A 14336-nucleotide genomic window follows, 5' to 3' on the forward strand; every position below is an offset into this window, starting at 1 on the left:
ATATATACAACTGCAGTCAAAAACAAAACAATGTGTAAAATTTTAGAGCCTACAAATCCACTCAGTCCTACTTCTAGTTCAGCCAATCTTTCAGACAAACAAGTTTGTTTACATTTACAGGAGATAATGCTGCCTCCTTTTTATTTACAATGTCACATGAAAATGAGAACAGACATTCGCATGGCACTGTTGTAATATAAAGTGAGCACTGTACACTTTGTATTCTGTTGTAATTGAAATCAGTAAAGAAAAACATTCAAAAGTATTTATAATTTTAAATTGGTATTCTATTATTGTTTAACAGTGCAATTACAACTGTGATTAATTGCCACTATTTTTTTAAATCTGGTTAATTTGTTTTCCGTTAATTGCATGAATTAGCTGCAATTGATAGCCCTAGTAGGAAGAATAAAGCACTTGCAGAAGCTGGCTAAGGTACCAACCCCATCAATGCATCTGACCACACAAGTTCCCTATAAGCTGCGTGGCTGTGCAGCTGCCTGTTAAGCCCGACACAGGGGCTCAGGGCTGGGGGGGGGGGGGGGGGAGATGCTGGTGGGGGGGGAGATGCCTCTCCCCCAGCGCAGACCTGCTGCGGCGGGGAGAGGTGCCCCTCCCTCGGCCTGGCCCAGCCCAGCCAGAACTGCTGCACCTGGGGAGAGGCACCTCTCCCCCTGTCCCGAGCTGCTATGGCGAGAGAGGACTGGGGGGAGTCTTCTTTCCCACTGCAGCGCTCAGGCAGCCTGCACCCCAAACCTCTCATCCCTTGTCCTACCCCAGAGCCCGCACCCCCCACACCCCAAACCTCTGCCCCAGCCCTGAACCCCTCATCCCCAGCCCCACCCCAGAGCCTGCACCCCAAGTCAGAGCCCTCATTCCCCTACACCCCAACCCTCTGCCCCAGCCCTGAGCCCTCTCCTGGACCCTGAACCCCTCATCCCCAGCCACACCCCAGACCCCGCATCCCCAACCAGAGCCCACATCCCAACCCTCTGCCCCAGCTCTGAGCCCCCTCCCACACTCCAAACCCCTCGGCGTCACCCCCACCACATGAATTTTGTTACGTGCACCAATATGGAGGTGATGTGTGACATTTCACCTCCATATTGGTGCACATAACAAAATTCATTCCGCACATGGATGTAAAAAATTAGAGGGAACGCTACTGACCACCATTCTTCAAAGTAGTGCATAGGTTTGGGGTTATGTTGAACTCCTCATAGCACCTAGATACACAGATTGCAGCAGTGACAGGGAACACTTTCCACTTCTCTGATCAGTTGAAGACCTAAGCACTGTGACCCATGCGTTCATCACCTGCAGGTTAGGCTACTGGAGCTGTCAGTATCAGGAGCTGAATGTAACTGCCCTATGGTATCTACAACTCATACAGCATGCACCAGTTTGCCCATTAAGGTAGCAAGACTGGTGTGAACATACCACACTTGTGCTTTGCATACACCACTGCTTTCCTGTCCATTTCTGCACAAAGTTCAAAATTCTAGTCTTACTCTACAAGATGCCCAATGAGCTGGATCTCACTAGCCAACATGCACCAACACAACTGCTCTCCATATGGATGCTACATCTAGGGAAGCCTAGAATAAGAGTCTCATGCACTATCCCAGAGATTTCTTGGTGGCAGACACCCTGTTTGAATAATTCCTTACCAGAGGAGACCAATTTATTTTACAATGGCCTCTCTCAACACTGAGGAGGGACAACAAAGACAGAAGGATCGACTGATTTCTTGGGCAAAATACAAAGAAGAGAGGGGGTCAAAGGCTCACAATGAGAGATCCAGAAGGGGATATTGAGCAGAGATCTCTGGACAGAACCCAATGCTCCAAAAAGGAGCCAAGCGAGGATGTGCTCTAACAAGTGTTTGGAAGAAGATGTCACATCCACAGAGAGCCTCCCTGTCCAGCTTCTTCTTCCTGGGTTGACAAATGGATATTTTAGCCAATGCCAGGAGTAGGTTACCAGGGGTGATCAGACTGACCCCAAGGCCTAACCATCTACAGATAAAAATGCAAGAGCCACTGTATGCTGGCTTACTTTTCCTCCATCAGGTCTGGCCACCTCTTTGGTTTCCCTCTTGCTGACTGGGTAGTTAGTCTGAGTCCTTCCAGGGAAACAAAAGTCCAGTCTTTCTGATGGGTTTAGAGATGGGAGTTGAAGAAGTTCAGGGTAGTGTCATTATGGCCAGTTTGGGAAGGACATCCCAGGCGTCCAAGGGGCAGGATGGAGAAAAGTACAAAGGGGCTTATGGGAGAAATAGACAAACAGATGAAGGATGCTGACACCATTAGATGAGAGAGGGAGAACTTGATGTGATGGAAGAGCAGGGACTCATAGGTAGAGTTGGTGGGACACTATTGGAATGATAGGCCAGCCAGGTGATTTTAACAGCAACATTTTGAATGGGCCTGAGTGGAGAAAGGTAGCAAGAAGGTCAGAGAGGAGAAGGTTGCAATAGTTAAGATGGGAGATAATAAGAACCTGGATGATAGTTTGAGCAGTGTGGACAGATAGAAAGGGCTTAATCTTGGCGAAGGTTCAGAGAAAGAAGTGGCCAGATATGGAATTAGAGTATTTTAGCAGAGTGACTCTTTAAAACCAATTGCCTAGCTAATATTATACCTTACAAAAGGCTTTGAAAATGTCCCTCCTAATAAAGTCAGTTGAGTAAAACTGCTGTTTGTTGTATTAGAATTTAAATCACAGGCAAGGGAGAAGAGACCCCTTTGGGTAAATACTATAGGGGACGTATTATGTTAGAAGCTACTAAATGAGAGTAGAATGTGTTCCTGTATGTACTTGTGTACTCAATAAATGTGAGTCATGTGATTAAATCCTACAGATTTATTCTTTCAGTTCAAGTCACCATCAGTACTAAAATAACGTAAAACAGTATCTCATTTTAAAGTTCTAACAGTCAGTACAGCAGTCTTCAACATTCTGATGCCAGATACAACAATGAATGCAAATGTTTTTCATTATGTTTTTTGGATGAATAGAGGATAACGTGGGAGTGCATCAAACAGTGAGCGAGCATCCAGAATCCAGACAATATTTAGTTCCTTCTCATTGAACACGTCACCAGAGCCTCTATTCCAGGGACTAAACTGGGAGGAGTGGTAGATATGCTGGAGGGGAGGGATAGGATACAGAAGGACCTAGACCAATTGGAAGATTGGGCCAAAAGGAATCTGATGAGGTTCAATAAGGATAAGTGCAGGGTCCTGCACTTAGGACGGAAGAACCCAATGCACAGCTACAGACTAGGGACCGAATGGCTAGGCAGCAGTTCTGCGGAAAAGGACCTAGGGGTGACAGTGGACGAGAAGCTGGATATGAGTCAGCAGTGTGCCCTTGTTGCCAAGAAGGCCAATGGCATTTTGGGATGTATAAGTAGGGGCATAGCGAGCAGATCGAGGGACGTGATCGTTCCCCTCTATTCGACATTGGTGAGGCCTCATCTGGAGTACTGTGTCCAGTTTTGGGCCCCACACTTCAAGAAGGATGTGGATAAATTGGAGAGAGTCCAGCGAAGGGCAACAAAAATGATTAGGGGACTGGAACACATGTTATGAGGAGAGGCTGAGGGAGCTGGGATTGTTTAGCCTGCAGAAGAGAAGAATGAGGGGGGATTTGATAGCTGCTTTCAACTACCTGAAAGGGGGTTCCAAAGAGGATGGCTCTAGACTGTTCTCAATGGTAGCAGATGAGAGAACGAGGAGTAATGGTCTCAAGTTGCAGTGGGGGAGGTTTAGATTGGATATTAGGAAAAACTTTTTCACTAAGAGGGTGGTGAAACACTGGAATGAGTTACCTAGGGAGGTGGTAGAATCTCCTTCCTTAGAGGTTTTTAAGGTCAGGCTTGACAAAGCCCTGGCTGGGATGATTTAACTGGGAATTGGTCCTGCTTTGAGCAGGGGGTTGGACTAGATGACCTTCTGGGGTCCCTTCCAACCCTGATATTCTATGATTCTATGACTCTCAAACTTTTTCATAGTATGGACTGTGTTTTAATGCTGAGAATGTCTCATGGATCACTGTCCCTCCATTTGTGATTCTATAGTCCACCTTCTCTCCTGTTCATGATCACTAACTATCCCTCGGGCAACTACAACACTTACAATACTCTTCAATGTATTTTTTAGGGCTTTTAATGTAGTTTGGCAGCTGAAAATAAGAGGGAGTCGGTACCTCTTGAGCAGCCAGCTCTCTGCCGACCATCAACATGCATTGCATGGGGCCTATTTGGAATTGTGTTTCCTGTGGAATTATAAAATACTGTTGTGGTGAGGGATCCTGCTGATTATCAGACCAAATCCCAATTGAGACTAGAACAGAAGCATGTAGGCCCATAAATTCCCTTCGCCTTTGTCACACCAAGCCAAGTCTCAAAAATCCCATGAAAAAACCATAAAACAACCAAATAAGCCAAGGTTATGTTCCCACAGCGGCTGACCTAAGTAGAATAGAGGGCCACAGTGGAGTTTGGTGCCCTCCAGTCCTAAACAATCCTGGCTGACTCATCTCTACTATGGAAAGTGTAGAGTCTCTCTTATCATTCCAATATTTTCTTGGTGTGCTGTGGATGAATTTTTAAAACCTGTTTTCTTCTGTGAGAGGATCTGTATGTCCCACACGCAGCTGGAGAGTGAATGGATTCAGTCATGGGAATGGCTGCATTACCTTCCAGCTTTGGAGTGAATGCCTATCAGTTAGGGATTGTTAATAGGCAGTCATAAAGGGGGTGGGTTTGTTGGGAGGGGCCTTCTGGATGAAGGGGTTTTGTTTCCTTCTAGCTGAGCAGAGAGGACACATGACTTTGTGCCCTGGAAGCAGTGGTCTCTTACTTGCTTAGATGCCTCAAAGGGGTACTTGAATTGTTGAGTTCCATTCCGCTGAAAAGAGGACCTGACAGATTTTACGGCCACAAGGGGACCAGTACGGTTCCCTGCTCTGACCTCCTGCATAGAATTTCACTCAAAAATTTCTGTATCAAGACCATAATTTCTGGATGAACTAGTGCACATCTAGAAAGACATCCAGTCTTGAGGAGAATCCACCAAATTCCTTGGCAAGTGGTCCCAATGATTAATTACCCTCACTGTTAAAACTTTGCACCCTATTGTCTGACTGAATTTGTCTAGATTCAATTTCCACCCACTGGATTTTATTTTGACTCTGTCTGATAGATTAAACGGTTCTCTGCTATTGGAAATCTCTTCCCATATAGGTTCTTACTTATACATTTGTTTGTTTAAGAAGGGAAAGCCATGAAGGCTCTGTCTGACTGCAGCAAACAGGGAATCCCTTTGTTTTTCTCTCTAAATGCAAGAAGTTAAAATTGTTTGTTTTGGGCCCTGGAGAGGAGGAAATTGGCCAACCGATGACTCCCCAGAAAAGAATATATTGATTTTTTTAGACTCTTGTATTCCCCTCCCCTTCACAGAGTGAGAAACCCCTTAGTTTCTAGGATGTGACAGTGACCATTTTCCTGTGTCTTCGACTAAACAGTAACTTGTCCCCACTTGAATTCACGCTATACCCTCAATTACTAACATGCTCATTAAATCAAACCATGGACCTTTTTTCATGCTTGTATATCACCACAACAGCCAAAGGGATTTTTACCCCTTATTTTCAAAACACCTCCGGACCAAAATGCCTTTTGGTATGGTGTCAATATGGTAGGGGTAAAGTATATTCTGCACTTGTATAGGGGTAAACTCTGTGATCCCGTGGGGGTGTTTTCCATCTGCAATACTATGAATTTGCATTAATAAATGTCAATCCAAAGAGTATAATTACTGAAGAAAGTTGAAATCACTTGAAAATATAGGCTCATAATGGATTTAATCACAATTGTACTATCACTGTAACACAGCCCAAACTAATAACTTCCAACAAAAGACAGCTATGGGAGCAAATTATGTAATGAGCACCACAAAGTATTTTAAATTTCTCTGATTTTCTGCAGCCATCCTCCACCTCTCAGGAACTGTCTGCCTCTTTTAAAATATAAAATATTGTGGTGGTTTGGGAATATATTTATTGGCATAATGGTTCATATAATCTAGGGTATTTGTCAGAAATCAGAACTTGATGCTTAAGAGGAAGGGAAAAAATGTGCATAAAAACTTTGTAATGCATAAGTCTATGAAACACGGTGTAGGAGAAAAAATCCTTCCTGACCATTCAAAGAGATCTGCAGTGCCTCGAAGCATGAGCGAGGATTGTTCCTGGGACATTTTCTTAGCTTTTAAGAGTTCCGTGCAGGAAATTCTCTTGATGGCTTTCTTGGGAAAAATACGTGCTGTAGAGGGAAATTAAATTAATTTTCCCAGAGTACCTGCTATATTTATTGAGAAAATAATACTTCGGTCTCCCGTATCTCTATGCCTTCATCAATCCCATCTAACGTGATACTACTCCTCCCTGAGCTCGTCCACAAGGTCATCAAATTGATTTTTCAATACTTTGCACTCCTTACAGTTATCAGAAATAACAGCATTTTGCCCGTCTGTTGTTGCCTTCAATTTTCTTCTGAGTCTCCTGCAGTTTTATTCCAACATCTTCAAGCTTCCTATCTGTGGCAGCCCTAGTGGCCTAAATTACATCCTAGTTTGCATTGTAACTCTCACAGTCTTTTCATACTGTCTCAATCTGTGGCCTTAAGGAGTACTTGGATGGGGGATCCACAAGGTAAATCCAGTGTGCTCCTGGAAGTGGTACTGGGGATTCTGGAAGTGACATGCTGCCTTTTGAGTCAGTGTTGAACCAAGGCCCCCATGTCTTGCTAACAGGAACTGTACCATTGGAGATGGTGTCCTCTGAGTTAAACACAAAGCCAGCATTCTGACTGCTTGTGATCATCAGACCACTTTTTGCAAGAATGGGGGTGTTAGGCCAGGTGATGTGAGCATGAGATAGTTGGGGGTTATTACATTCTGCCTGTCTAAATTCCACAAACAGCTTCTATTGGACAAGATATTTTTCTCTTCCTGTTTGTGTTGTGTGGTATCTCCCCCACCGCTAAAATGCAGCAATGTCTGTGTTGAAATGCACACCTTCTTTAACAATGCACTGGAGCGCTGTACAAATTTTGGTGCACATATGAGTTCTTAAATTTTGTAAACCTTGTAGAGTGGTGGATGAATGGATTACAGGTTCTGCATAAATTACTATGTTCAAGTCTCTGTATTGAACACTTCAGCCTTATTAATACGGTTATCTTTATTAGGTATATTGGTTAAACACAGAGGTTAACGCAGAGGACAGGGAGATGGGACTCTTGGAGTCTGCTGTTGGTACAGCCTCTGCCTCATTGGGAGACATGGGGGAAAGCAGGTAAACTCTCTGTGCTTCAGTTTAATCATCTCTAAAATGGATACAATACTGACCTGTCTTACAAGTGTGTTGTGAGACTCAATTAATGCTTAGGAAGTACTCTGAGATTTTGGGATTAAAAAGTGATTTTCACTTTTCATTTGTAATTTCACTGTAAGTAAGATTAGACAAAGTGGGGAAAGCTAATTGTTTACACCTGGGAAAAACGGTGGAGTGAGGACTGCTCTGTCAGAAGGACAGAACTTGCAAGATGTTATAAAGACCTATTTTACTAGTGTCTTCCTAGACTTCTCCTGGATTCCATTTTAACCTGGCTGGCTGCACACCAGGATCACACTTGCTTCTGAATTATGCAACTGTCATTGCAGCCAACTTCATAGAATGTCTCCTCCTTTGCACTGAGTTGTACTAGGAGTCTGGTATGTGTTCTTGTTCTTTGCAGGTTTTAAATGAATTTGCTTCTGGTGGCAGCCTTGCAAGTTTGTAATGCAACGGACTCTTTTACTTGTTGCTGCAGATGGAATGTATATTAAATATCTTAAGAAAATGATTTCTTTAAGGGGGCGTATGTGCCCTTTGAATGTACTGTGCTTCAGTGCAGCTTGGCAGTGATATGGCATAGCAGATAAGTGACAACCTACTGTGATTTTCTGAATGCGTGTCAGAATATTTAGTTCTAGTTATACATTCTATTTGAATCAAAAAATCTGTGTACATTTTTCAGCTTCTGGAATGCTGCTGTCATAATCTTAGGTAATGTTATTTGCTCACCCTTTGCTATTTTGTATTTCAGGAGTTTCCAACCCAACATTTTTTATTTTTCTTTCATTTTTTAAAAATTCAGCTCAAGGATTTGGAACTGATCATCTTTTTCTTCTTCTTACCATATTTTTAATATTCACCCCAATTCAAAAATAGGTGCCAGATCCTCAGCTGCTGTAAACTGGTTTAGCTCTGGTGATTGCAGTGGAACTATGCCAGTTTACACCAGCTGAGAATTGAGCCCCGGGTTCTCATTGTGCATTTTCGGCACAATTCTGATGGAAGTCTTTGTGCCAAATTCATCTTGGACGCAAATGATTTTGCAAGTTACACTCAGTGGTAAGTGGGTAAGGAAGCAGGTGTCAACAGAACGGTTGTGTAACTTGCACCAGTGTGACATCTGTCGGGACCAGATTCTCAGTTGTGGTACACAGAGCAGGTTGGAGGAGGTGGTGTAAAACTCACCTTTGCACTTCCCTGATTTTGTGCCAGTTGTGCTCCAGTCTGGTTTCTTGTGTAAATTAGAGCTGCTCCAAATCATCCTCATCAATTTGTGGCAAACCCCAAAGGGATATGGCCACCTTATAGATTAAGTGTCACCTGGATTGATCTCTGGCTAGGTTCTTAAGCTGGTCTGGATGGACATTGAGTTTATGTCCATCACGGCAATCTTATCACTCCACTGAAGTTTTGGTGCCCAATTATGCCAATCCGAGGGGCAGGAAGAGAAGGCGTAGCTGGACAAACAACAAAGAGAGAGTATGAGATAAAGCAGTTACATTGACAGTATAACTAGGTTGTTAGATAGTCTGCTCACGAATACATAGGCTTTACAACACAGTTGTATCTTGCATGTAATTACATCATTGCTGAATTTGTCCCAGTTTGTTGTAACTAGATAATACATGTATTGGTATTGCTGAAGTAAAACTGCTTTGATGATATTTGAAATCAGATAAAGAGTAAAAAATGTACAAAGTTATTAATAAGCAGCAATGTTCATTGTCTCTTTATACTTTAAAGCTAGAAATAATGAAGAAAGGGATGGATGGGAAAAGAGAAGTGCATAACCAATGTAGACATATCATTTATATTAAGGGATAGTGACCAACTCTTTGTAAACACACACAGGCCAGATTTTGCAGTTCTCACTCAGGTAAAGCTGGCATTGGCTTTAAAATGAGGCTTTCCCAAGTACGGACTGACAGCCAAATCCTTCTCCCTTCGTTCACCAATGGGAATACTCCTACTGAAGACAGTAAATTGGTAGGGTGAGCAGGATTTGGACCTTATTTTCTCCATCAGCCAGAAACCATTCTTTTAAAGAAGCCAGTTTGCAAAGGTTGCCATTGCTGGCATTGATGTCAGGAACTGTTGGTGATTTCCAGTTTGTTAATATTAGCTTTGTCGCCATAAATGGTACTTGAAGTAGTTGGCTATTTCCCAGGAGTCTGATATTTGAGGGAGAGAGAGTTGTCAAGTCACATTAGACAAAGAAGTGCGGGTCTCAAGGAGGCAGTGATGTTCAGAGTGCACTCCTGCATAGCTATTAATTTGAATTCAGAAGCAAACAAAGATGTATTTTGGTTTTGTCTTCCCCTCTGACTGTTTACAAGCAAGATTTAAAATCATGTTGAAAGTAGTCCTTGTCTTGTGCTGTTTTCTTAATGGTACTTTTCCGTTGCATTCTCAAATTCTGTGCAAAGCAGAACTATTTATCCTAAGTATGAAACACAGCTGAAGGCACTTGCTGCACGAAAGGTTCAGCTCCATTGGCCCATTCCTATTCCCACGGAAGTCAGTGGCAAAATGCACGCTAACTGGAACTGGGCCAAATTCAGTCTCCCTCATGCTGCAGTTCTTCAAGGGGTTAGGAACAGCCAGAATTAGACCAGTGAACAAGGGTCAATGTCTGCCTGCTGATGCTAAATAATAAGGCTAAAGAGGATCTTAGGGATAATGGTAGCATGACAAATGGGAATGAGGATATGGAGGTAGATATTACCATATCTGAGGTAGAAGCGAAACTCGAACAGCTTAAAGGGACTAAATCGGGGGGCCCAGATAATCTTCATCCAAGAATATTAAAGGAATTGGCACATGAAATTGCAAGCCCATTAGCAAGAATTTTTAATGAAACTGTAAACTCAGGGGTTGTACTGTATGATTGGAGAATTGCTAACATAGTTCCTATTTTTAAGAAAGGAAAAAAGGTGATCCGGGTAACTACAGGCCTGTTAGTTTGACATCTGTAGTATGCAAGGTCTTGGAAAAAATTTTGAAGGAGAAAGTAGTTAAGGACATTGAGGTCAATGGTAAATGGGACAAAATACAACATGGTTTTACAAAAGATAGATCGTGCCAAACCAACCTGATCTCCTTCTTTGAGAAAGTAACAGATTTTTTAGACAAAGGAAATGCGGTGGATCTAATTTACCTAGATTTCAGTAAGGCGTTTGATACCGTGCCACATAGGGAATTATTAGTTAAATTGGAAAAGATGGGGATCGATATGAAAATTTAAAGGTGGATAAGGAATTGGTTAACAGGGAGACTACAGTGGGTTCTACTGAAAGGTGAACTGTCAGGTTGGAGGGAAGTTACCAGTGGAGTTCCTCAGGGATCAGTTTTGGGACCAATCTTATTTATTCTTTTTATTACTGACCTCGGCACAAAAAGTGGGAGTGTGCTAATAAAGTTTGCGGATGATACAAAGCTGGGAGGTATTGCCAAGTTAGAGAAGGACCGGGAAATCATACAGGAAGATTTGGATGACCTTGTAAACCAGGGTAATAGTAATAGGATGAAATTTAATTGTGAGAAGTGTAAGGTTATGCATTTAGGGATTAATAATAAGAATTTTAGTTATAAGCTGGGTACGCATCAATTAGAAGTAACAGAGGAGGAGAAGGACCTCGGAGTATTTATTGGTTGATCATAGGATGACTATGAGCCGCCAATGTGATATGGCCATGAAAAAAGCTAATGTGGTCTTGGGATGCATCAGGCAAGGTATTTCCAGGAGAGAGAAGGAGGTTTTAGTACCGTTATACAAGGCACTGGTGAGACCTCACCTGGAATACTGTGCATAGTTCTGGTCTCCTATGTTTAAGAAGGATGAATTCAAACTGGAACAGGTACAGAGAAGGGCTACTAGGATGATCCGAGGAACGGAAAACCTGTCTTATGAAAGGAGACTCAAGGAGCGTGGCTTGTTTAGCCTAACTAAAAGAAGATTGAGGGGAGATATGATTGCTCTCTATAAATATATCAGAGGGATAAATACCGGAGAGGGAGAGGAATTATTTAAGCTCAGTACCAATGTGGACACAAGAACAAATGGATATAAACTGGTCATTGGGAAGTTTAGACTTGAAATTAGACAAAGGTTTCTAACCATCAGAGGAGTGAAGTTTTGGAATAGCCTTCCAAGGGAAGCAGTGGGGGCAAAAGACCTATTTGGCTTTAAGATTAAACTCGATAAGTTTATGGAGGAGATGGTATGATGGGATAACATGATTTTGGTAATAAATTGATCTTTAACTATTCATGGTAAATAGGCCCAATGGCCTGTGATGGGATGTTAGATGGGGTGGGATCTGAGTTACTACAGAAAATTCTTTCCTGGGTATCTGGCTGGTGAATCTTGCCCATATGCTCAGGGTTTAGCTGATCGCCATATTTGGGGTCGGGAAGGAATTTAAACCTTGAGGACTTCAATAGCTCAGACATAGGTGAGAGGTTTCTCGCAGGAGTGGGTGGGTGAGATTCTGTGGCTTGTGTTGTGCAGGACTAGATGATCATAATGGTCCCTTCTGACCTTAGTATCTATGAATCTGTGATTCCCTTGGAAACTTCTGAGAGCTGCATATGCACTCGAGCAGAATTTGGCCCTAAATGAAACTTTCCTACTATCTGTGCAGTGCTGTGCAGTTGTCTGCCAGTGCTCAGAAAAGTGCAAGAGTGCAAAAGGCTAGGCTGTTCAACAAGATTTTTCGTTTAAAAATGAGATGTGTGATTTCAAATAAATGCTGCGAGTAAAACTCCAGAGTTAAAGTAGCTCTTAACTGTCTCCACCACTGCTGAACATAGGTGCTGGAACTGAGGGTGTTGGGGGTGCTGCTGCACCGCCTCGCTTGAAGTGGTTTCCATTGTATACAGGGTTTATAGTTTGGTTCAATGGTTCTCAGCACCCCCACTATAAAAATTGTTCCAGCACCCCTGCTGCTGAAGGAGTTTGTCACTCCACAGACTGTGTATTACAAGTCCACAAGTTCCCTCATGTTAAAAAACGGTAAGGGAAACATGCACCTTAATCCCCAGTATGGAAGCACATGCTTGAGTATTTTCTCTTGATGAACTATATATAGTTCCGAGGAACACAAAGTTCTGTGTGTGTGTGTCCCAGGATGGAACTGAATCTATATTCTTGACAGCTGTGTGTACATCATCCCTTCCCCTAACTAAGGGCTTGAGTCTGCACTTAGGCTTCACTGAGCATTTTGCCTGCGAAAGGAGAGAAAGATTGGCTCATAATCTTATATTGATTAGTATAATTTTTCTACATTAGGCTAAATAAACTTTGTCTTGTTCTGTGTGTAAGACTGCATTACAATGGACTTAAGAAATAAGAGGGGAATTTATTACTTCCCACGTGATAATTTAGCAGCTTTGTGAATTTGATGTCTTTGGTAATATTGTTTTCTTCCTCCTACAGTTTTCAGAGATACTGTATCAACAAGTAAGCATGCCCTTTTAGAACTGGGGCACTCATAACTTTGAAACATACATAGAACACAAGCACTGCTCACACATAAAAACAAGAGGAAAATGTTTCATCTAAAGGCTGTAGGAAACCCCCCCACAGTTTCAGTTAGAAATGGTAAGGAGGATTGTAGTTTGAAAAAAACAGAGATTCCAGGTGTGTGAACAATCAAAGCCTTCAATGTGTTTATTGAGACATTTAATCCATGTCTCAAAATGTAACATGATTACATTTTTTACAATTCTTTGGTAAATGGAAATCTGCTTCATAAATTGAGTGCAGTAAGTGTTTGTCAATTTGCAGACATCTGAATCAGGAGAAGCAAATAGCAATTTACTAGTGCAAGGACCAACATACATAACAATGTGCAATCTCAAGGGCATCCTTCAGTTATTAATGACAATGTATGTTACTAGGTATTTTAAGTCCTATTTACTTGAATATGCTGCTCTGCAATTCAAAGTAATGTTTCATTAAAAAATATTTAGGGGTTTTCATGCCCCCTTGAAGGAAATAAGCTTCATAGATGTTAGAGTAGCAAATTCTAAAGCATAGAATAATTTGTAAACAGGTTAAGAATTACAGGAGGTAACCACATGCATAATTCATGGCAAAAGGAAATTAATATTCTTTTTCTTTGGTAAAACCAAAGGAGAGCTTAATGTTTTTTTTTCAAAAAATTAATAAAAATTTACTGCCGGCTACCGGATGAAATCCCGGCCCCACTGACTTCAGAGGGGCTAGGAATTGTCTTTTACTAATGACCTCGCTTTTCCTAGAGAAATGAGAGAATTGATCCTTTTGCTGAAGAGATTGTATCTTGTCTCGAGCATTAGTGCCACTGAGGGTATGTCTACACTGTCATTGGAAGTGTGGTTTGGAGCTCGTGTAGACATACCTGCTGTAGCTTTAATCTTGCTAAAAAATAGCAGTGAAGATGCGATGACATAGGCTCCAGCATCAGCTAGCAGTGTGAGTCTGTACCTGGGGTCCTGGGTGGGCTTGTACAGCCTCTGCGGCCAGGCCTGTACTGCAATTTTTAGCTGTGCTAGCTGGATTAAAACTAGCACCGCTATGTCTACATGAGCTGCAAACGCCTCCTCCAATTGTACCGTCGACATATCCTAGGACTTGTCTTCACTGCAGTGTCAGTTTGAGGAATATAACTCTGGTGTTGCCCCTAACCTGAGTCCCAAGCACCCACAACAGTCACTAGGCTGAGTTAAATGGTGCTTTAAACTGGAGCTAGCTGGTCCGTCAGGGGCTGGGGGGTTGAAGTGTGAGTGCTGCTCATGCTGAAGCTTGCAGTGCAGCAGGAAGTCAGCTACTCTGTGCTGCCGATCCAGGTGAGCAATAGTACTGCATTGTCCCACTAGTTTTAATCAGGTAGATTGCACAGTCTAGAGGCTAGAATGCTGGACTGGAACTCAGGAGACCTGGTTCT

At 42.5% G+C, this 14336-nt stretch overlaps 1 protein-coding gene across 6 annotated transcripts in view; it reads left to right on the plus strand.

Annotated features, from left to right (window-relative positions):
• The window catches only part of PHF2 (PHD finger protein 2), a 145207-nt gene that overhangs the window by 18486 nt on the left and 112385 nt on the right, over positions 1–14336 (plus strand). Inside the window, exon 1 of one of the 6 annotated variants that reach the window (XM_073352170.2) lies at positions 5394–7365. The exons of the other annotated variants lie outside the window; for them this stretch is intronic. Within the exon in view, the coding sequence (XP_073208271.1) occupies positions 7301–7365 (65 nt within the window). The 5' untranslated portion in view covers positions 5394–7300. Of the gene's footprint in view, positions 1–5393; positions 7366–14336 lie in introns of those variants that run through there. 6 annotated transcript variants of the gene reach the window in all.

Source organism: Lepidochelys kempii, chromosome 7 (assembly GCF_965140285.1).
Source record: "Lepidochelys kempii isolate rLepKem1 chromosome 7, rLepKem1.hap1, whole genome shotgun sequence".
NCBI lineage: Eukaryota > Metazoa > Chordata > Testudines > Cheloniidae > Lepidochelys > Lepidochelys kempii.